Genomic DNA, 25848 nt, shown 5'->3' with positions numbered 1-25848 from the left:
TTGTCATGTGCTCCTATCTTTTATTTATTTCCTCTTTTCCTCCGTGACGTAGTAGCTGAAATTTGTGCTCAATAAACATGACAATGTTCTCAGTAAGCCACTTGAAGACTATGTGTATTTCAGCTTGGAGACTCGCTGTGACTTCTATGGTTGCCACTTTCATACAAATTCTAGTATCATCTGCAAGACATGTTTCGCTGCTATGATTTACGTCCCTGTCTATGTCAGAAATGAGAACGAGGAAGAGAATCGGGATGATGATGTGTTATACGTACACAGTACATTGTGTGTACAACTGTGTGTGAGTCTAATTGTATGTGTTTCTCTGTACACTGTGAGTGTGTTTAGCAATACACTATTTATTTAACACTTTACTGTGAATGTATCTAACAGCACTCTCGAGTGTGTCAGTTTCTCTCCACAGCGAGGTTTCCTGGCTACCTGCCGTCATATAATCCAATTGTACGTGTTGTGTTAATCTCCCCGTCTCCCTCCTTTCCCCAGATGTCTTGTTGTAAACCTAGCGATACGTTGTAGGATATCCGTACGTCTGGTTAGAAGATGTAGTGCGTGAGCAACAATCCACGGATTATAGGCTCTCTGTGAGATAGAATACGTGTGGTTGTGCCTGTCGGCTGACAGCAGGTCTTACACGCATAATCCTCCAGCGTCATCCAGAGAAGAGCTTTTCTTCGTCTCCCTCCCATTCCTACCCTCTACCCTAACTTGTTTTCCCCACTTTGTAACTATCATATAGAATAGGACGGCACCACACTGCTAATATACCCAGTATGGGTAAATAAATATTAACTTACTCCAGTAATCGCATTTTACGTTTCCAGATAGTCCTTTAATTCTACCCCGTCTTCTTGCTTTTCTGCTGTCTCTTTCTCTTACCAAACCTCTCTGTGAAGTCTTCTTTCTCGTGTAGCTATGAAATGGTTATAATCATAACCATAATTTTTAAAGGGGTGGACCGGTAAACCAGCGAAGGCCTCGGTCAGATGACCAAAAGCTCCAGCTGCTCGTCATCATAAAAAATTAGACCAGAGTAAGGAAACACTTGCCCAGTTTCCTGACAAATCTTATCTAATTAAACCTAATCTTGCGTAACCTTCTCGGTTTTTTCCTGTTGACTATTTTCATAGGTTTCTGGTTTGAGGCATCTGCTAGAATTGTCAGTGCATTGTGAATTGTGTCTACCGGGCGAAAGTTCTTCTCATTCCACTTGAAGGCTCAACTAACTAATGTAAGAGGAGTGCGCTAAAGGTTGAGAATTAAATTACTTAACATATAGAGTGGTAATTCAGTTTCTAGGTTATACAGGAACTGTGTATTCTCTCGCAGCTATCAGCATCGTTTCTAGGCAATTATCACCACCAGTGCCGGAATTAGGTAAAGGCTTAGGGGTTTAACGAGGAGTTGCCGACACCTCGTTAAGTCCACACACACACACAAACACACACACACACATACACACACACAAACACACACACACACACATACACATACACACACACACACATACACACACACACACAAACACACACACACACACACACACACACACACACACACACACACACACACACACACACATACACATACACACACACACACATACACACACACACACACACACACACACACACACACACACACACACACACACACACACACACACACACACACACACACACACACACACACACACACACACGTCACGTACCAGACGTCTACAGAACACTCCGACCAAACTTAATTCTATCAAACTTTCACTTCCTCGCCTTCTCTGTCTTCGTGATTATTACTTTACTTATATTTATTATATATTATGGCGCGGTAAGTGTAGGTTGAGTTAAGCTACGTTAGGTTACGTTAGCTTTAGGTTACGTTACGTTAGTTTACGTTAGGTTAGGATAGGTTAGGCTATGTTAACGCAAACTAGCCTTTATTTATAAGCAACCGCTAATAAAGAAATATCATAAACGGGCTACTAACGTTTAGCAGAGTGGGACACATCATAGTCCCTTAGAGCGTTGGTATCCCCACGCTCACTGTATCAGTTTGAGGATGAGGTGGGAAAGAGAGCGTTGGTATCCCCACGCTCACTGTATCAGTTTGAGGATGAGGTGGGAAAGAGAGCGTTGGTATCCCCATGTTCACTGTATCTCTTTGACGATGGGGTGGGAGAGCGTTTAGTATCCTTAGGATGACAATGTATATTTGATGGTGTGATGGATGAGAGAGATTTGTCCTTCCATTAATAGTATACAGTACCGACGAGTTGATGATGAATAAGGCGATTATGGGTGTTACGAAGACTATTCTCCAGCCAGTGGCTTTTTTCAGTTCACTCCACAGAATACATGCTGGAGACAGTGGAAGATGAGGTAATCAGTCCCCCAGCCTTCAGGAAAAGTGTTCAGTCCCACAGCCTTGAAAAGTCTGAAGCAGACGAAGGAGAAGGGACAGTTAAATCACTGGTGGGTGAAATGTCTCCATAATAAAGATACCCATTAGTTGCACAAGTGTCTTATTCAGTCTCTCGTCCGCTAGCAACATTTCCTCCGTCATGCAACATCTGTCGGAACCAGCAGTTTGAGAGAGACTATGAAATGCCTTCAGTCATTGATAATCTTTTCCTCCTGGCATCCCTCATCTCTCTCTCTCTCTCTCTCCTATTTTTCTTTCCTTCCTTCCCTTTTCCTCCATTCCCTCCTTCCTTCATCCTCCTCCTCCTCCTCCTCTTCTCTCTCCCTTCCGTTCAAATTGTCGTAAGCCAAACTCTACCTGACAGCACCGAAGGAGTTATTGGTGCGAACTTAATGTTCATGACGCAGAAGGGTTTGATCAGCGGTCAGCAAAGGACACCCGGTTACCTCAGCATCAGTAGAAACAACAGCAGCTGTAGCAAGAATACTAACATGAGTAGAACCAACTGCAGCAGCAGCAGCAAGAATACTAACAGCAGTAGAACCAACAGCAGTAGTAGCAAGAATACTTACAGCAGAAGAACCAACAGAAGTAGTAACAAGAATACTAACAGCAGTAGAAACAACAGCAGCATTAACAACAATACTAACAGCAGTAGAAGTAACAGCAGTATCAAGAACAGTAGCTGTGGTATCATACAAAAGAGCAGGAAAAACAGCAGTATAGCAAGGACAACAACAGCAGCAGTAGCCACAGTATCAGCTATAAATGAAGCAGCAAAAGCAGCATTAACAACAGTATAGGCGGCAGTAGGAGCAGCAGCAACAACAGTAGAAACAGCAACGGATTAGCACATTCTGTGTAACCCGAACGGCAGATGACCACCACTGTTGACGTCAACAGTGGTAAGATGAGAAGACTGTTATCTAAGGAAGACGAGCTTAACGGTATAACCAACAGTGAAAGCCGAGCTGAAAGGTAAACAGTGGCAGACGTGCGTAACGGTAAAATCAACTGTGGCAGAGGAACCAAACGATAAAAATCAACAGTGAAAAGTATTGACAGTGACTCAAAAACAGTGAAATCTGTAGACACCTCTACCAACATCACCACCAGCTGACACACCACCAACTGACACTACCAGCTCTCACACTAAATGCTGACTCACCACCAGCTGACACACCACCAGCTGACACACCACCAGCTGAGGCCTCACTACCAATATTAGGCTTAAGGCAAAGAGATTTGAATGTACTTTCAAAGTGACTTTCTAAATCTTCTAAATCCACGGACAGAAGTCACAATACAAATTCAAATCTCTGACTTCATGTTTCCTGTTTCTGACTAGAGATTAGCGAACGGAGTGTCGATCCTCCACCTGTTCTTGTACTGTATGACCCACACGCTTGGTTAATAGGGGATTTAAAACCTATCAACTACAAGAGATTCATTAAGCCTGCTTGCATCCTCTTCACAACTCGCCAAAAGGATTTTAATCCCTAAAATAGGGATTAAAGTAAATTCTCAGCAAACACACACACACACACACACACACACACACACACACACACACACACACACACACACACACACACACACACACACACAGCGACCAGTGAAGAGACCAGTCCAGTAGCTGTGAATCGACTCCTGCAATCACACACATACACACACACGCAAACACACACACACACACACACACACACACACACACACACACACACACACACACACACACACACACACACACACACACACACATACACACACACACACACACACATTCTCTCCGCAGATGGGTTTAACGCTTCATATAAAACCAAAAATCTGGAAGGGCTTACACATTTTTCTCCTTACCTTTTTGTTCTATTCCATTCCCTTGTCTTTTCCTTTCTTTCTCTTCCCTTCCTCCCTTTATCATTCTGCTTCTCCCTCTCTCCCATTCATTTAGCGCTCTGCAACTACATCTCTCGAGTAAGTAGATAATGTTCTTTAGCTTTGTCAGCTTATTAAACACACCGAGGTTTTCTAGGGGCTGAAAATCACATTTCACTTCAAACAGGATATCAGAGTCACTGATACTGTGTAAGACCTCGTTTTCTATTCAAATTTATCTCTCCATCTTATGCCCGTCTCTCTCTCTCTCTCTCTCTCTCTCTCTCTCTCTCTCTCTCTCTCTCTCTCTCTCTCTCTCTCTCTCTCTCTCTCTCTCTCTCTCTCTCTCTCTCTCTCTCCTGTATTACGAAGTCTAATTCAAACCTTTAAGATAAGGGAGAAATTGGATGAATCCAAATAAGAAAAGTTCAGGTACGCAGAGGAAGATACAATAATAGTAAGTAACAGTAGGTATGTTACGGGACGTGTGTGAAACCTCTTCTCCCACATACTCTCGCCATGGGCGGATCCGATCCCTTGGTTTAGAAAGACATGTGAGCAAACACTAGGACATACTAGAAAACTTTTCGGTCCAGGGACCTTGATCAAGCTCCCAGGACCGAAACGTTTTCTAATAAATATGTCCCGGTGTTTACTCACGGGTCTTTCGAAACGAATTTGTCGGTATCTATTACCGAGGTTTATACCATCCGATCCCGTGGCAAACCAGTCCTAAAACTCCCAGGCCAGTGCTGTAACTACCGTACCTCTGATACACTGGTTAGAGCAGTGAACAACAGTGTTACACAACACTGGAACAAATTGCCTTTTGTTCTAATGAAGCTCAATGCAATACACATCTGAGGCGAAACGTCTTCATGGAAAAACACTCTGGTGTTGCACATGTGTTTAATTCCTCATCTTGAGGGTATTATATACCAGTATTGCAACAATGCAATAAATATACGTTTATAATTTTTAGAGGGGTGGACCGGTAAGCCAGCGGAAGGCCTCGGTCATATGACTAAAAGCTCCAGCTGCGGGTCATCATGTGACTAACACCTTCGTGAGGAAACACTTGTCCTATTTCCTGAATTCTATTGTTTTTTGAGAAGCGATAAATCCCGTGGTGGAGGCTTTATCCTCCATCCACTAAAAATGCCCAACTCTGACACTCAGGTTTTGTTCCATCAGGCTGTTGGTGACGGCTAAATATTTAGAGAAAAACGACTATAATTATATGAAGAATTAAAAGCAATCCTACAATTTTTTTTGTATACATTGTTCCTCTCTATAGTTATTTATATATTATGTGTAAAGCGCTGATACGTGTGGGTTACTCAGTGTAATCCACATGGAATGAAGAGTGAGTGGGAAGAGAACCTTCTGCTTTTCTATCTTAGCAGATTTCCTGGGTATGACTAGAGATATGATGGTATCAGTGTTCCACCTGTGCTGAAGTATAAATAGGCACAATACCGTGGCTGTAACAATACACAAATAACCCGAATATAGGAGAACGAAACTTTATGACGATGTTTCGGTTTGACCTGGACCATTAACCACATAATGATCTAAGTCAGACCGATACTCCGTCATAAGTTTCATTCTCCTATGTGCGGGTTACTGGTGTATTCCACAAGTGCTCTTTTCCCACTCTCTCTCTCTAACTTTAACCTCCTCCTTCGCTCCCTCTTTCAATCCCTTCGTACCATCTTTCCTTCCCTCTTCTCCTTTGCTGTCCTTCTCTTCCTACCCCCACCTCTCCCTCCTCTACCTCCACTTGGAAATATATTTCAGTCGAGGCAGTCGAGCCCGGAGGAACAATACTCACCAAGGGCCCATTCAGCAATTCAATTTTTTGCTATCTTTGGCAAAGAACTTTTTTGCATGAAGAACTCAGTTATTTACGTAATTGCTAGTTATTCTTGAATATTTGTTTTATTAATTTTATTTTGATTACATTTTACAGAAAATAAAGAACAGTTATCATGCAGGTGCAGAGATAAATACTGGACGAAAACGCAAATATGGGCCTTAGTTAATACCAGAAGGTAAATCAAACTTTTAAGATCGGAAGAACTTACACTTAATCGGTGTGTCGTCGAGTATTGACAACAAAAGCTTCTGCCATGAAGCGAGAAGTGAATTACGATCTTAGTTAAAAAAAAAAAATGATTATGTGGCCTATATACCTTTTTGTGAGAGATATAGAAGGGGACTTACTTGCACTCTGCGTGTCCGTGGGAGTTGAGGATTGCCTGAGCCAGTGGATGAATGCTCTCCTGTACGACAGAGTCGTGAGCTACGGCCCCGCCGCCCCGACGCCCTGCGTCGCTGTACGTCCTCCTGCAGGGATGAAGACTTCGTGTTCTGTGATAATATATCTTTTTTTCCTGTAGAGGTAAGCACAGTGAGAAGTTTGGCTCTGAATCTACGTCTTGTGGCGGTACAAACGGAGAACGCAGGATGTTTATACAGGCAGGTGGGTACTTCTCAGATCATTTACACGAAAGATGTGTATCTCTCTGTCTGTTTCTCTCTCTGTCTCTCTCTTTCCATCTGTCTCTCTCACTCTGTAGTTCTATATATATATATATATATATATATATATATATATATATATATATATATATATATATATATATAACTACAGAGAGAGAGAGAGAGAGAGAGAGAGAGAGAGAATTGAGAAAATATTATGTCTTTTTCCCACATCATGTTGGTATGACCATACCGTTCACTTTCACAAAGTTAACATTCATAACTGTTTCAATGCTGCAAATATTTTTCAATGTTTGTTTAAGGGATAAATTACAACCTTAATGACTCACGAACATTCAGATGAGAGGTGCAATAAAAAATTGTTCAAGCTACGTTAATTGATTAGTTTATTTTATTTATAGCTAATTGACTGCACGAGTGTCAGTATACTGTGTTTCACCTCTGCACCATCATTCAAGAATATTTTATTTCCTAAAATAGGGATTAAAGCAAACTCTCACTGTATTTACTTTGCGAGATATACACCTCTTTGTGCACATTTATTGAGAGATGCAGACTTCGTCGTGTATAAATCCTGCTGCGTGACAACATACTATAAAAAGTTTTCAAAATATAGTGTTTTAAATTAAACTGTACACGTTATTCATGTCTAAAACAAAAAGCAAAATGAAGTATATACATTTCTCTTGGAGCACGCCATTTGTTGCGGCTAGGTAGACAGCTAACGCAAAAGACATTTATATAATGCCAGCAGCATCGAACTCTGAGGCGAGATACAAATCGCTGGAGATAAAACTGGGCTGTACACACGAGGTAAAATGTCGTAATCTTAACATATTGTGGACGTATTTTCTGGCAGCAAACAGGGACGCTCTGCACACTGCTAGGCGCTGAAATATGTATTGACCTTCTCTCCCCTCTTGAGCCTCCTGGCTGATGCACGTCTCTAGATGCCTACCCTCTATACCTTTCCCTCCACTTCCCCTCCCGTCTTTCTTAGTACCTTTCCTCGGCACCTCTCTTCAGTTCATCCCATTAGCATATCTCTTCAGCACATCTTTTCAAAGCCTACCCTCGGCACTGCCCTCAACAACACCTACCTTCGCCAACTCCTCAACTTTCCTTTCACAGCTGGGATACGGACTACAGTCACTGGCGCAGACAGGACAGAGCAGTGCTTATGTGAAACTTTCCTATTAAAAGCCCGGTAGCTCAGTGCTAAAGTGCCATGGTTCGATCCCTCTGTCAACCTAATTGTTTATATATATATATACATATATATATATATATATATACATATATATATACATATATATATATATATATTTATATATACATATATATATATATATATATTTATATATACATATATATATATATTTATATATACATATATATATATATATATATATATATATATATATAAATATATATGTATATATATATATATATATATATATATATATATATATGTATATATGTATATATATATATATATAAGTCGTGCCGAATATGTAAAACTGGTCAATTAGCAAGAACTCATTTAAAATTAAGTCCTTTCTGAAATTTTCTCTTATACGTTTAAAGATATATATTTTTCATTAATGTTAAAGTAAAAAATTTTAATTTTGCACCAAAAGAATCTTAGAAAACTTACCTAACCTTATCATAAAAAGAGCAATTTATTTTAGCCTAACCCAACTAAATATATTTTAAATACGTTTACAATAATTTAGTACTTAAAAAACACAATCAAATATATTTTTTTCGTTAGGTTCAGAATGATTTTGGCGAAATTATTGTATACACAAATTTTCACTTTTCCTATTTGGCAAGATGAGTGTTGCTATTTAAGCCAAGTTCGCAAGTTCTGCCTATTCGGCACGACATATTTATATATATATATATATATATATATATATATATATATATATATATATATATATATATATATACATATATATATATATACATATATATACATATATATACATATATATATATACATATATATATATATATATATATATATATACATATATATATATATATACATATTATATATATACATATATATATATATAATATATGTATGTATGTATATATATATATATATATGTATATATATATATATATATATATATATATATATATATATATATATATATATATATATATATATATATATATATATATATATATATATATATATATATGTCGTGCTGAATATGTAAAACTGGTCAATTAGCAAGAACTCATTTAAAATTAAGTCCTTTCTAAAATTTTCTCTTATACGTGTAAAGATATGTTTTTTTCATTAATGTTAATGTAAAAATTTTTAATTTTGCACCAAAAGAATCTTAGAAAACTTACCTAACCTTATTATAGCAAGAACAATTTATTTTAACTTAACCCAACTAAATATTTTTTAGATTTGTTTACAATAATTTAATATTAAACAAACACAGTGAAATATACTTTTTTCGTTAGGTTCATTATGATTTTGGCGACGTTATTGCATACACAAATTTTCACTTGTATTACTATCATAGTTCCTTGACAATGTGAGTAGTCACGACAGCGCTTGGAATTTCACTACTCTTTCACAGTGGTTGTTTTGCATATTTTAAAATCACCTGTTTACTGTGATCTTATTGCATATACCTATGTATATATATATATATATATATATATATATATATATATATATATATATATATATATATGTATATATATATATATATATATATATATATATATAGATCTATATATATATATATATATATATATATAGATATATATATATATATATATAAATATAAATATATACATAAATATATATATATATATATATATATATATATATATATATATATATACATATATATATATAAATATAAATATATATATATATATATATATATATATATATATATATATATATATATATGTCGTGCCGAATAGGCAGAACTTGCCATCTTTGCTTAAATAGCAACGCTCATCTTGCCATATAGGACAAGCGAAAATTTGTGTATGCAATAATTTTGCCAAAATAATTCTGAACCTAACGAAAAAAAATATATTTCGTTGTGTTTGTTTAGTATTAAATTATTGTAAACAAATCTAAAATATATTTAGTTGGGTTAGGCTAAAATAAATTGCTCTTGTTAAAATAAGGTTAGGTAAGTTTTCTAAGTTCCTTTTGGTGCAAAATTAAAAAAAATTACATTAACATTAATGAAAAAAATATATCTTTAAACGTGTAAGAGAAAATTTTGGAAAGGACTTAATTTTAAATGAGTTCTTGCTAATTGACCAGTTTTACATATATATATATATATATATATATATATATATATATATATATATATATATATATATATATATATATATATATATATATATATATATATATATATATATATATATGTCGTGCCGAATATGGAGAACTTGCGATCTTGGCTTAAATAGCAACGCTCATCTTGTCATATATGTCAAGCGAAAATTTGTGTATGCAACAATTTCGCCAAAATCATTCTGAGCCTAACGAAAAAAAATATATTTCACTGTGTTTCTTTAGTATTAAATTATTGTAAACAAATCTAAAATATATTTAGTTGGGTTAGGCTAAAATAAATTGTTCTTTTTATAATAAGGTTAGGTAAGTTTTCTAAGATTCGTTTGAAGCAAAATTAAAATTTTTTACAATAACATTAATGAAAAAAATATATCTTTAAACGTATAAGAGAAAATTTTAGAAAAGACTTAATTTTAAATGAGTTCTTGCTAATTGACCAGTTTTACATATTCGACACGACATATATATATGTGGAAAATTTCATTTAACTGGATGTAACTCATAAGGTACATACCAGTAAATGGTAACAAAGATAATTATAATTAATCAAAGTTACATAGACAAGTAGGAATTTTGGGACACCTAGGTCTCAAAAAATGTCCCCCTTCGATTCCTACAACTGTTATATCCACAAGTTGCTCTAGACCTATATTAATTGCAAATGAAATATACATCACCAGGAATTCTGGTAAAATTTAATATAAACATATGGGCTGTATATTAAAATTAATAAATGATTCCATATACACATTTATGTAACACAAGGAGAATTTATAATCATAACACTCACCAATTAGTCTGGAGATTACGGTGTGTCATGTACAGAAACCCCCTCTGCCTATTTATGAAGAAAAACTGGCCAGAATTCTAACATAAATTAGACACTTAGCTGAGGTTCCTGGAGCTGTCCTGTCCATCTGCTTAATGCTTATGTTATGCAGGACTGCAAATCCAACAATTTCGGCTCCTATTTGAGAGGTTTTAAGCCCAATATAACCTCTAGAGTGACGAAAATTATGCACATTACATTAGCATGCCTGTACCACATTCAAAAACAATGGCGTCCCCCTGCTCCTCAGTGCAGGTGCAGAGCTTTCCTCTCGATTCTCTTCTTTTAAAAATACACTTTAGAGCAAAGCAATGTATTAATCAGGTATATTTACATTATAAAATTATACAGCATAATTTTTGGGAAATTATTTTCCACAACATATATATATATATATATATATATATATATATATATATATATATATATATATATATATATATATATATATATATATATATATATATATATATATATATATATATATATATATTTCTGATATGTTTGAAAATTTAGATGCAAAATGCATATATATAAAGAGACTGATGTTACATTATACAGCATAATTTTTGGGAAATTATTTTCCACAATATATATATATATATATATATATATATATATATATATATATATATATATATATATATATATATATATATATATATATATATATATATATATATGTGTGTGTGTGTGTGTGTATGTATATAATAATAATAATAAAACCTTAACTACGACATAGCTGCACAGTGTAACATCAGTCTCTTTATATATATGCATTTTGCATCTAAATTTTCAAACATATCAGAAAACGCCTCTCTACTACTCAAGTGTTGAAATATGCAAAACGTCGTAAAAACAGTTCTGCTTGTTGACTTAGACCAATGATTATTCACTGGTTAGAAAACATATGTGAGTAGAGGAACTTGAGGACCATGACTGGAACCCATTCACTGAATAAGCCACAATTTTGAGAGGAATCATTACACGACGTTTCAGTCCATTTTCGTCTATTATCATGTCAAGTCAGCAGTTATCAAGCTTCTCTCTAATGGTCCAGGAGTGACCGAAACAGTGTATTTTGTTTTCTCTCACGAAGTGGGTACAAATGGACAACTCTTCTGTGTGCAATTTACCTTTCAGAGAATCTATCTTGTATCTCTCCATGCACTGGGTGACCCACACGGGTTTAGCTTTCCTTCAAGATATATATAATGCTCTTACTAATACCAATATTTACTACTATTACTACTACTGCTACTACTACTACTACTACTACTACTACTACTACTACTACTACTACTACTACTACTACTACTAGTATTACTGCTACTACTACTACTACTACTACTACTACTACTACTACTACTACTACTACTACTGCCATCACAACTACTACTACTACTAATATTATGTATAATAATAATAATAATAAAATAATAATTATATTATTATTATTATTATTATTATTACTACCACTACTACTATTAATATTATTACTATCATTGCTATTATCATCAATATTATATTATTATTAATATGAAAGATGAGGTGAATCATAGAATTGATGAGGGGAAAAGGGTGAGTGGTGCACTTAGGAGTCTGTGGAGACAAAGAACTTTGTCCTTGGAGGCAATGAGAGGAATGTATGAGAGTATAGTTTTACCAACGCTCTTATATGGGTGTGAAGCATGGGTGATGAATGTTGCAGCGAGGAGAAGGCTGGAGGCAGTGGAGATGTCATGTCTGAGAGCAATGTGTGGTGTGAATATAATGCAGAGAATTCGTAGTTTGGAAGTTAAGAGGAGGTGCGGGATTACCAAAACTGTTGTCCAGAGGGCTGAGGAAGGGTTGTTGAGGTGGTTCGGACATGTAGAGAGAATGGAGCGAAACAGAATGACTTCAAGAGTGTATTAGTCTGTAGTGGAAGGAAGGCGGGGTAGGGGTCGGCCTAGGAAAGGTTGGAGGGAGGGGGTAAAGGAGGTTTTGTGTGCGAGGGGCTTGGACTTCCAGCAGGCGTGCGTGAGCGTGTTTGATAGGAGTGAATGGAGACGAATGGTTTTTAATACTTGACGTGCTGTTGGAGTGTGAGCAAAGTAACATTTATGAAGGGGTTCAGGGAAACCGGCAGGCCGGACTTGAGTCCTGGAGATGGGAAGTACAGTGCCTGCACTCTGAAGGAGGGGTGTTAATGTTGCAGTTTAAAAACTGTAGTGTAAAGCACCCTTCTGGCAAGACAGTGATGGAGTGAATGATGGTGAAAGTTTTTCTTTTTCGGGTCACCCTGCCTTGGTGGGAATCGGCCAGTGTGATAATAAAAAAATAAATATTATTATTATTATTATTATTATTATTATTATTATTATTAATTATTATTATTATTATTATTATTATTATTATTATTATTATTATTATTATTATTATTATTATTATTATTATTATTATTATTATCATTGTTATTATTATTTCCCCCAAAATGTGAGTTCATAGAGAAATTTTAAGATACATCTTTTACATTATTGAGCAAAGACTCATCACACTGCGGACTCTGACGATCTGTATATTCCCCTGAGATGGATTCGGAGTTAAGGACAATTTATTTTCTTGGTTTCTCGGCTGAAAAGTGTTAAAATATAGGTTTCCTACATATGTTTAGGGATTCTGGAAGAGTCGAAATGTTTAATTTTTTATAAATATATCATGACGAGAGCTAATCTTATAATAACTCACGAAATCGTAATGACACGACTGCAACAAACCACGGTACGGGTGGGGTTTGAACTAGCGGCAAGTGCTTTGTTTCTAATCTTATAGTGATTGAGGATGCATAGACGAGAAGGACAATACGGAATGCAAATTAAGCTTTTATGTATGGCAATGTTTCGCTCTGTGTGGAGCTTTATCAAGTTAAGATTCAGTGAAGCTCTACAGAGAGCGAGACATTTAAAGCTTTACTCAGGAAATAACAATAACGCGATTGCCAATAAACGATGAAAAGGGCCGGAAGTTTTAAAACTCACTTGCCATGGGTTCAAGCCCCACCCGTTTCCCGTTTTTTTATTGAAAGCTCATCTTGCAACTTGTGGTTTTATCTTCATACTGATTGGCAATACACTGCTTCACCCAAGTTGCACAGGCATCAAATTATTAAGGCACTGATATGAATGTTAAATAAGGTGGGACTAAGGATACCTTGCTGGGAGATGCCTTATTCAGAGTCTTCTTGTTGGAGGGAAGGGAGGGGGTAGCCTTTGATCCAGCGGAGAAGCCATCCACCTTTATTCATTCTGTCGAGATCCCTTGGGATAACATGACGGTTAGCGGTATCAAAGGAAGCCTTCAGATCAAGGAAGGTGGCGCAGAAGCTGTCAGCGTGCTGGGTTAAGGGAAGCAGTCATGCAACGATGCACACTCCTTCCATGCATAAAGTCGTATAACTGGGGATACGTAAATTTTTCTTAATTCTATGCTTAAATATTATTAGAGTAATAATACAACTCTACATCCAGCTTTAGGTCACACATCGTTGCACTTCCATGTAGAAAAGGTTGGACATCGATCACTCAATACTTTTTTTTATACAAGTAGCCAGTGATACCAGTGGGAATTGAAAAATCTGCTGGTCATAGTCTAGGATGACTACCGTTACATATTTCATGTCGAACGGATTATGTAAGGAATTCGCTGGCACTAGAGTGTATTATCTAGTTCACATTCAGGGAAAAATGTGCCACCTTTATAATCCATAATAAACACACACCCGACACGTTTCTCTCTCTACTACTACCCTGATTAGCAATAAATTTTGTCTTTGCCAAGTGGAATATTATTGAAAGTGGGATACTGAGAGCCAAAACACTGACAAACTCATTCGCATTGTGTAATGGATGAGGGTGTGAGAGTTGTTCAGTCTCGTACCATTCTCTCTGACCCTCCACACCCGGCTAAGCGGGAAATGAGAGTCAAGGACAGTGACAAAGGATTCCTGATATGATTATCTAAGCTTTGTCAAACACTGCCTGGGCAAGGGCCTCCCTTCGCAAGGGCAGTTTTAGGGAGCTTTAGCATTGCCCTTGAGGGTTAAGCTCCTTATTACTAAGAGAGAGAGAGAGGGATAGAGAGAGCATAAATGAGTGGTTGTATTACAAGGATTATATATGCCATTTCGCTTGCGAACTGAACATAAGAAAATGCATTCTAAAAATCGCACCCGACTCCCCAGGAAGGTAAAGAATGACACCCAGCACCCCTGGAAATGACACCCAGTACTCCAGTGAGAGTAGATGAGCTCCCAGCAACCCCAATAAGAGCAAGCACAGCTCTCAACATTTCATGAACTGAATGAAGAGGACCTAACTCCCCAGAAAGGGCACGGGGTTCTTTCTAAGTCCCCGTGGAAGTGCAAGAATGTCTTACAGTACTATGGAGTTACACGAAGAGCCCCAGTGCCTCCTAGAACCACAGAAAGTGTCGGAAAAGGGCTCAGCTCGCCAGGAAATGATGCAAAATTGCACAGCACCTCAGGAAGGACAGAAACACTTAACATCCCAGAAAGAACTGAACCCAGCAGACCAGATAGGACAGGAGTACTCAACACCAGCAGGACGGACAAGAGGACCCAGCGCCCCAGGAAGAGCAGGAGGACCCAGCACCCCAGGAAGAGCAGGAGGACCCAGCACCCCAGGAAGAGAAGGAGGACCCAGCGCCCCAGGAAGAGCAGGAGGACCCAGCACCCCAGGAAGAGCAGGAGGACCCAGCGCCCCAGGAAGAGCAGGAGGACCCAGCGCCCCAGGAAGAGCAGGAGGACCCAGCACCCCAGGAAGAGCAGGAGGACCCAGCGCCCCAGGAAGAGCAGGAGGACCCAGCACTCCAGGAAGAGCAGGAGGACCCAGCACCCCAGGAAGAGCAGGAGGACCCAGCACCCCAGGAAGAGCAGGAGGACCCAGCACCCCAGGAAGAGCAGGAGGACCCATCACCCCAGGAAGAGCAGGAGGACCCATCACCCCAGGAAGAGCAGGAGGACTCAGCACCCCAGGAAGGCCAGGAGGACCCAGCACCCCAGGAAGAGCAGGAGGACTCATAACCCCAGGAAGGGCAGGAAGACCCAGCACCCTAGGAAAGTCAAGAGGACCCAGCACCCCGGGAAGGGCAGCATGAGGATAAAGGGAAGGCATGAAAATATCGTCGGAGATGTTAATCGACTGGCAGCGTCGTCAGTGGAAATGGGAGAGGGAGAGAGAGAGAGAGAGAGAGAGAGAGAGAGAGAGAGAGAGAGAGAGAGAGAGAGAGAGAGAGAGAGATAGAGAGAGAGAGAGAGAGAGAGAGAGAGAGAGAGAGAGAGAGAGAGAGAGAGAGAGAGAGGCTAAAACTTACGAGAGAGGACAGCAAGAGATTGCGAGAAAGACAGAAAGCAATACTCTCCAGATCTATTTCCAGAGTGCAGAGGGAGCGGAGAGGCGATAAGAGGGAGTAGCCGACAGACTGGGGTGAGCAAGGAAGAGCGACAAGGGAGATGTAAGACTACAAATGGAGTGTTTGATAGCGAGGTGGGGAAAGCGTTGAGGTGTAGTCGAGAAGCAGAGCAGGAGGCGTGTGTCGGGATTGGAAGAGGGCAGATTGCCTGCAGGATACGAGGAAGTGGTGCCGAGGAAGTGGTAGCAGCAGCAGCAGGTGGTGGCAGTCATGTGGTACACGGGAAGTGGTGGTAACGTCCCCACGGAAACTTGCAGCACGTTCGAGTGTCAGTAAGTGGGTGCAGTCAACACTCTGAAACTATACACAGAAGGCTAGTGGGTATCAGCTGTGAGGGCAACAGGTAATAGCTGTAGCCACACCACTTCACCAAGTATGGTATAACCTGTCGGTTTCCATATAAACCGCCAATAAAAGGCAGCCGCAACGCCAATAAAGACATAAACGAGATCAAAAGATTTCAGGTATTTTAGGCAGCATGTAATAGTTGTAGTCACACCACTTGGCTCGATACGGGTATAACCTGTTAGTTGCCCTATAAACCGCCAACAAAAGGCAGCAGCAATACCACTAAAGACACAAACGAGACCAAGAGATTCCAGGTGTGTGTGGGCAGCAGGTAATAGTTGCAGCAGCCACCCCACTCAGCATTCAGACAGCAAGGGTTGGCAGGAATTATGGGAAGCGAGGTGACTGCTCAGGAGGTGGGACGGAATCGAGGTTGTATATTCTCGGTGTGGAAAGGTTAATGGTGGAGGGGAGACGATAGAGACAAGGGCCGCAGAGAAGAGCAACACAAGCACGATGGTAGAATCATCTTGACACTCTAAGACAGAACATTATGCAATACAACAAGCCAGAAGCAAGAAGCAAGAAAAGACAATGACCTACAATTTGTAACTTAGAACAATATGTAAGTAGCAAAATAGACTTTCATACAAGCATAGATATTTATTATTATTATTATTATTATTATTATTATTATTATTATTATTATTTTTTTTTTTTTTTTGTTAGTATTTATTATTATTATTATTATTATTATTATTATTATTATTATTATTATTATTATTATTATTATTATTATTAAACACTAAACCAGTAGGGTTCATACAGCTTCTGCATAATGTGAGGTAATCAAGCTTGGTTCAAGAAAGAGAAGTGCAGCTCCATTCCTTGGATCAAGAGTTCTTGAACATTATCGAACCACCGTCCTAGAAAACACATGCAACCACACAGATAGAATGTATCGTTCTCAACTGTATTATTTAAAGATGTAAGTCATTAAGGAAACCCAAAATATTTTGCCAATAACGTTCAACATTATTATCAATTATTGCTAATAATATCAGAGTTTTAACGATTAGTAAAGACAAATAAATGCTAAGAGTTGCATTACTATGTCTAGAACAATTCACATTTAAATCACAGTACCATGGCTGGAACAATTCACAACTAATCCACAATATTATGGCTGGAAGAATTCACAACTAATCCACAATATTATGGCTGGAACAATTCACAACTAATCCACAATATTATGGCTGGAACAATTCACAACTAATCCACAATATTATGGCTGGAACAATTCACAACTAATCCACAATATTATGGCTGGAACAATTCACAACTAATCCACAATACCATGGCTGGAACAGTTCACAACTAACCCACAATACCATGGCTGGAACAATTCACAACTAATCCACAATATTATGGCTGGAACAATTCACAACTAATCCACAATATTATGGCTGGAACAATTCACAACTAATCCACAATATTATGGCTGGAACAATTCACAACTAACCCACAATACCATGGCTGGAACAATTCACAACTAATCCACAATATTATGGCTGGAACAATTCACAACTAATCCACAATATTATGGCTGGAACAATTCACAACTAACCCACAATACCATGACTGGAACAATTCGCAACTAACCCACAGTACCATGGCTGGAACAATTCACAACTAATCCACAATACCATGGCTGGAACAATTCACAACTAACCCACAATACCATGGCTGGAACAATTCACAACTAACCCACAATACCATGGCTGGAACAATTCACAACTAACCCACAATACCATGGCTGGAACAATTCACAACTAACCCACAATACCATGGCTGGAACAGTTCACAACTAACCCACAATACCATGGCTGGAACAGTTCGCAACTAACCCACAATACCATGGCTGGAACAATTCACAACTAACCCACAATACCATGGCTGGAACAATTCACAACTAACCCACAATACCATGGCTGGAACAGTTCACAACTAACCCACAATACCATGGCTGGAACAGTTCGCAACTAACCCACAATACCATGGCTGGAACAATTCACAACTAACCCACAATACCATGGCTGGAACAATTCACAACTAACCCACAATACCATGGCTGGAACAGTTCACAACTAACCCACAATACCATGGCTGGAACAGTTCGCAACTAACCCACAATACCATGGCTGGAACAATTCACAACTAACCCACAATACCATGGCTGAAACAGTTCGCAACTAACCCACAATACCATAGCTGGAACAGTTCACAACTAACCCACAATACCATGGCTGGAACAGTTCGCAACTAACCCACAATACCATGGCTGGAACAGCTCGCAACTAACCCACAATACCATGGCTGGAACAGTTCACAACTAACCCACAATACCATGGCTGGAACAGTTCACAACTAACCCACAATACCATGGCTGGAACAGTTCACAACTAACCCACAATACCATGGCTGGAACAGCTCACAACTAACCCACAATACCATGGCTGGAACAGTTCACAACTAACCCACAATACCATGGCTGGAACAGTTCACAACTAACCCACAATACTATGGCTGGAACAGTTCGCAACTAACCCACAATACCATGGCTGGAACAGTTCGCAACTAACCCACAATACCATGGCTGGAACAGTTCACAACTAACCCACAATACCATGGCTGGAACAGTTCACAACTAACCCACAATACCATGGCTGGAACAGCTCACAACTAACCCACAATACCATGGCTGGAACAATTCACAACTAACCCACAATACCATGGCTGGAACAGTTCACAACTAACCCACAATACCATGGCTGGAACAGTTCACAACTAACCCACAATACCATGGCTGGAACAGTTTACAACTAACCCACAATACCATGGCTGGAACAGTTCACAACTAACCCACAATACCATGGCTAGAACAGTTCACAACTAACCCACAATACCCTGGCTGGAACAGTTCACAACTAACCCACAATACCATGGCTGGAACAGTTCACAACTAACCCACAATACCATGGCTGGAACAGTTCACAACTAACCCACAATACCATGGCTGGAACAGTTCACAACTAACCCACAATACCATGGCTGGAACAGTTCACAACTAACCCACAATACCATGGCTGGAACAGTTCACAACTAACCCACAATACCATGGCTGGAACAGTTCACAACTAACCCACGATACCATGGCTGGAACAGTTCACAACTAACCCACAATACCATGGCTGGAACAGTTCACAACTAACCCACAATACCATGGCTGGAACAGTTCACAACTAACCCACAATACCATGGCTGGAACAGTTCACAACTAACCCACAATACCATGGCTGGAACAGTTCACAACTAACCCACAATACCATGGCTGGAACAGTTTACAACTAACCCACAATACCATGGCTGGAACAGTTCACAACTAACCCACAATACCATGGCTGGAACAGTTCACAACTAACCCACAATCTGAAATGGTCATGGACCGGGCCGCGGGGGCGTTGATCCCCGGAATAACCTCCAGGTAACCTCCAGGTAATCTGGAGATAAAATTTAAACCACATTTCTTTCAGTCCCTAACTACAATTAAGTCACATCAGTTTTTACTTGTTAGTAATCCAGAACGGATCGAAACGTCGTCCAAAGTTTCTTCTCCAAAGAATTGTTTATTTGTGAATCATGTGATTCCTTTGACAGACTGTTCGAACAACTTGTACCGGTCTTCTTTTCCACCTCCGTTTCTATCTATTCTTAGAAATCTAACTTCAAGAAGGGGAGGTAACAATGCTGGCGATGGGCTCTTGATTTGAGGAATTGTAACACTTCTCCTATTCCTCGGATTAGACCTGATTACGCCTCGCACAACCCTCCCATTTTTTAGGCAATTACTGTTTTACGCATTTAGTTTTTAGCAATAATAATAATTATATTAATATCAACAACAACAACAATAGCAACAACAACAACAACAACAACAACAACAACAACAACAACAACAACAACAACAACAACAACAACAACAACAACAACAATAATAGTAATAATAATAATAATAATAATAATAATAATAATAATAATAATAATGATAATAATAATAATAATAATAATAATAATAATAATAATAATAATAATAATAATAATAATAATAATAATCTAACGTGTCGATTCTGATCCTCCAAATTCTTGTCACAATAAAATGTGTTATACTTCACTTCCGACCTTGTGGACTTAGCGCTTAGTTATGATTATAATAATAATAATAACATACGTCACTTCGTGATCTTATTTGAGGTAAACAGACTGGATCAATATCACTGTGTGGGCGAAATTAGTTAGCAAAATTTCCTTGTAACTTTCTTTGTTTTTCTTTACCCTCGGGTGGGTGGGTGGGGGGTATTTGGTACCATTTGTATCACCAAGTCGATTCGCAAATATTTACTGGTACCGAAGATGAGGACTGCGTATGGAAAAGGTATACATGTGTACTAAGGAAAAGTTCGCCGTTGTAAGTCTTCTTTAATTTTTCCTACTTTGGTAGCACGATATGGTTCAGTGTTCTAAAAATTGCACTTTCTAAAGAGAATGTGATTGCATGGCCTCTGAAAAAATCTCATTCTTTGGAAACATGAAACAGTGGTATAATACTTGACTGTTTTTTTCTCGACTTCACAAGCATGGTATGGTTATAGAGCCTCTGTAACTTTCCCGACTTTGTAAACATGATTTTATTTTTAAGTTCCTTAAATCTTTTCCCCACTTGAGAAGCATGATATTGCAGTGTATCCTCTGAAAACTGGAATTATAATCCTTCTGACTAATGCCTTTTACTTCCGTCACTTCGCCATCTCACGAGTGTCTGAATTCGCTCATAATTAAGTGTCGTGGGTGCCTTTTACGCTGCAATGTTTTTTCTAATTGTATATTGTCAGATCCGTTCTTCTGGAGATCTCAACATTACTTCATGCCAAGTCAACAATTAATTTTTCGCCATAGCCATATCATATAATTCTCTTCAAGTTATTGTACGAATATTTGTTATTTAAGTTCCCATCGCCAGATTCTTTTTCATTTTCTCTTCTGTAAATTAATTTCAAGCTCTTGCTGATAGTTATTTGTGTATCAGATAAGAATTTAAGGTGAAAATAATACATAATACCGAGAAGTTGTTGAGTAAGACATGTGCAGCTCTTGGGTATTTTTATTGTTGGCTGAAAGTTTCGCCTACACAGTAGGCTTCTTCAGTCAATTACAGATTAAATAAACTGGAGGCAGCAGGAGTAGTGGCGAGGTAAAAATGATGTAATCAGTCCATCAGTCTTGGAGAAACAGTCTTTGATGTGGTCAGTCCCTTAGCCTACAGAAGAGTTCAGCTCCATAATCTGCAATAATGTGAAGCTTAACCAATAGAGGGGAGTTTTATATACAGCAGGAAATAAGACTCCAAGGAGCCTGGCTGGAGAGAGACCAGTTTGTCATTAATTGACGGAGGATCAAGCCTCTAGCACTTCTAGTGCTGAACGACACTTACATAGTGGATACATCGTGAAGGCTCGTTTCTGTGTTGGCTAATCGCCAGACAAACACACCATCTTAACTGCGCTCACCCATCTGCTAATCCTAGAATAGAACACAAGACTGTCTCCTTTTTTACCTTCCGGAGGCATTGTGTGCAACAAACTAGCCCACTGCGCCTTCCCTGACACCTTTGATCTCCAGTCTTTCAAGAGCCGTCTGCGGTGCTATCTTCCAAACAACAGTTGATGATGTTTCATTTTTTATGCGCTTGAAACTTAACGAGTGGGCAACTTTGCTTTTGATGCGACCTATTTTATAATGCGAAAAAAAAGGTGATGGAGGTGGTGAGGCTATAAGGTCGACCCGACACCCTTACTGAAGCTCCGCCCGTCCTTACTGACAATTTAATATAATTTGCAGTGTTTTGAACCAGCTTCGAGGGCCTCACCACGTCGCTTGTTTCTTCTTCGAGGAAATTTAATGAAAACCTCTTCTAAAAGTTTCGCTTAGCTTAGATTTTCTTCAAGTTGGCTAAATAAAAAACAAGTTCATGGCTTCTCTGCTGCATGATGAAGTATGTTGCAAGCCGAACTCGTGTTACTGCAAGATTGTGAAGCTAAGGCATACAGTTCCCAGGGCCTGACTAATTACAACTGATATTCGCAAGAAGCTGCATCTATTGCACGGGAAAATTAATAGCTGCATCATTAATAATGAAAACAGTTGAACTAAACTCTGCCGTAGCATATTTTTGTGATGCTGTTGAAGGTAGACAGTTTAGTTTAACTCTGATGTAGTTACTGGAGTTCTCTTCTACAGGTAACTAAGTTCTATAGTAAGAGAACTCTACAGGTAACAAAGTTCTCTTCTTTAGGTAAGTTCTCTTTTGTACGCAAATAAGTCCTTTTTGTTCTCTTGTTCTAAATAAAAAGAAGAATGGTTTCGAGAAGGTCAGGTGCTGATGGGAGGTTCTGGGAAGGTTCTAAGATTGGATACTGAGGGTAGGTGCTAGTAAGTGCTGAGAAGTGCTGAGGTAAGGTGTTGAGGTAAAGTGCTAAGACTAGGTGCTGAAGAGGGTACTGAGGGGAGATTCTAAAGTTTTAGGCTCTAGAAAGTGCTTAGGGTAGGTGCTGAAACGAGGTGTTTAAGGGAGATTCTGAGGGTGGAATGATGAGAGGAGGTGCTGAAGAAAGATGTTGAAGTCTGTTGCTGGGGAAGGGAGGACGAGGTGAGGTGTACATGGGATTGTGCTAAGATAAGGTGCTAAGGGATGGGAGTTGAAGAGAAATGCTTAGAGGAGTTGCCGTAAGAAGGTTCTGGAGAAAGATGAGTGCTAAACGACTGAAGACGAGGTGAAAGAACAGATGAAAATGGGGGAGGAGAAGAGATAAGTGTGATGAGAAAAAGGAAAGGTGCGAGGGGGTAAATATGTGAGGTGTGAAGGGAAAGGAGGAAGTGCTAATAGGGCTTAAGGCGAGGGTGAGAGGAAGGAAGATGACAGTAAGAAAAACTTAGAGAGAAATTAAGGGTAGGAGGATGGAGTTAAGTAGGATTTGAGCGGAGGTTCTAATGAATGTTTAACGATTTTCATCGCCAGCGTAATAAGGTGAGAAGGAGGTGGGAAGGGGGTGGGAAGGAGGCGGGAAGGAGGTGAGAAGGAGGCCGGAGGGAGGTGGAAAAACATGAAGGAGAGTGGGAAGATGATGGCCCAGGGGGGAGGAACGTGAAGGAGGTTGGGAATAAACAATATATTCAAAGACGTTTATTTTCTGATAAGGACAAGAGGGAGGAAATGGAGTAGTGACGTAATGACCTTAAAAATGGTACGTCCGAGAAAGATGAAACTGGAGAGAAATGTTCCCAGGAAAGTGTGTTGGGAGGAGGTGATGAGAGAGAGAGAGAGGAAAGTAATAGCGGCGAAATTTCTTGGACATGAAACATGAGTATGAACAACCAATGGTGAAGGCAAGACACAGGTTGAGGCGGGAAGGTAACTTTTATTGGGACAGCCTTCCCTTCTGTGAGGAGCTTCCTTGAGTCGTGACGTGATGAAAGTCGGTACAGGACGAAACGTGGTTTAAAATGACGCGTGAGCAAACACTAGGACATCTTTATTAGAAAATGTTTTGATCATGGAACCTCCATCACTTCAGAATTGATCGAAGTCCCAGAACTGAAACGTTCTTGCGTTAGCTCTCGTCTCAGATTAAACCAATTTGTTTATGTCAGTTACCAAGGTTTATACCAGAACGACAAGTATCTTTTCTTCTCTCAAGTCGGTATTACGACATTTGGATCCACCCCATATGTGCAAAGTTTAGGATCCAACTGGACTCTCAATATACTTAACAAGTAGGCGCCTAGGTGATTTATATGAAGAACAGATGTATCTAGAATACTTGCAGGGGAAATTTATGATCATCGGTATGCAGGGAAGAGAGGAAGACATTACAAGAGGGAGAGAGAGACACAGAGAGAGAGAGAGAGAAAGTGAGAGGATATGTAAAGTGGGGGAAGAGTTATCGACTATCATGGAAGAACGGGAAAGATTTTTTCTCCTACTTGATAATGGTGACTGAGAAGGTAATGGAGCAGGGTACACTTTATGAAACAGTAAAAGTCACACTAGGGAGTGGATGGAGCAGGGTATTGCCTGAGAGTAGTGAGTACAGTCCCTGGGAAAGCGAACTGCGATAGTCTATGCGTGTGTACACAAACTGCTGGTGTGTGTGTACACCCTGGTGTTTCTTGTGTAAACACCATGGTCTTGGTGTGTGTATACACGCCTTAGCTTTGGCGCATGTGCACACAATAGTCTTAGTGTATACACACACTATGGTGGTAGTGTGACATATGACGTGTGTGAGTATATGCATGTGCACATCCCCCGGGTAGGCGTTCATGGTATTAAAGGAGTGTAGGGGAGTAGAGGCTGAAGCATGTCCATCAGAGCTCAGATTTTTGTATAGTATTGCTTTAATAAATTCTGTGAATGTACTGGCCACACCCCTTCATCCCGTGCAGGAAGAGCATCAGAACAAAGGTTACAAGTGCCTAAAAGAGAGTGAGATAACGTTTATGATACGAGGGTTGAGGAATCACTTGTCGAAGCCAGAAGACAAAGGCGTCTCACCCGCCCCTATGGTTGTTTACAGCAGGCTAGTAAATAATCAGTAATTTACTCTCCGGCCAATACTCGGCATAATTGAATCGTAAGGCACTAACATCGCATTTGATGGTATTTGTTGCGCACTGTCCATGCAAATCAGGCAGTGCTGCTGAAATAACTGTCCAGGAATTAACTCGAGAAATATGGTCTTATAATTTCGACTGGCTTTAACGGCAGAAGGTCCCACCATATTGTTGATGAATCCAGTTTTGTTAAATGAAAAAAAAAAAAAAAATACGATACTCACGGCTTGTACATAACCAGTTGTGAACACAGGAAATTACGTATCTAAAAACTGAAGTAAATTCTGATAGTTACATTTAAATGAAATTGTTATTTTTATAATAATAATAATAATAATAATAATAATAATAATAATAA

At 39.0% G+C, this 25848-nt stretch overlaps 1 protein-coding gene across 5 annotated transcripts in view; it reads right to left on the bottom strand.

Annotated features, from left to right (window-relative positions):
- LOC128688258 (uncharacterized) overlaps window positions 1-25848 on the bottom strand; it is a 159217-nt gene that overhangs the window by 27027 nt on the left and 106342 nt on the right. For 2 of the 5 annotated variants that reach the window (XM_053775974.2, XM_053775973.2), the window contains exon 3: window positions 6538-6675. The exons of 1 other annotated variant lie outside the window; for it this stretch is intronic. In XM_053775974.2, the coding sequence (XP_053631949.1) occupies window positions 6538-6675 (138 nt within the window). The remainder of the gene's footprint in view (window positions 1-6537; window positions 6676-25848) is intronic. 2 more of the 5 variants (XM_053775975.2, XM_053775976.2) reach the window with 1 other exon arrangement.

This window comes from Cherax quadricarinatus, chromosome 19, assembly GCF_038502225.1.
Source record: "Cherax quadricarinatus isolate ZL_2023a chromosome 19, ASM3850222v1, whole genome shotgun sequence".
NCBI classification, from domain to species: domain Eukaryota; kingdom Metazoa; phylum Arthropoda; class Malacostraca; order Decapoda; family Parastacidae; genus Cherax; species Cherax quadricarinatus.
This window is presented reverse-complemented; position numbering and strand designations above follow the sequence as displayed.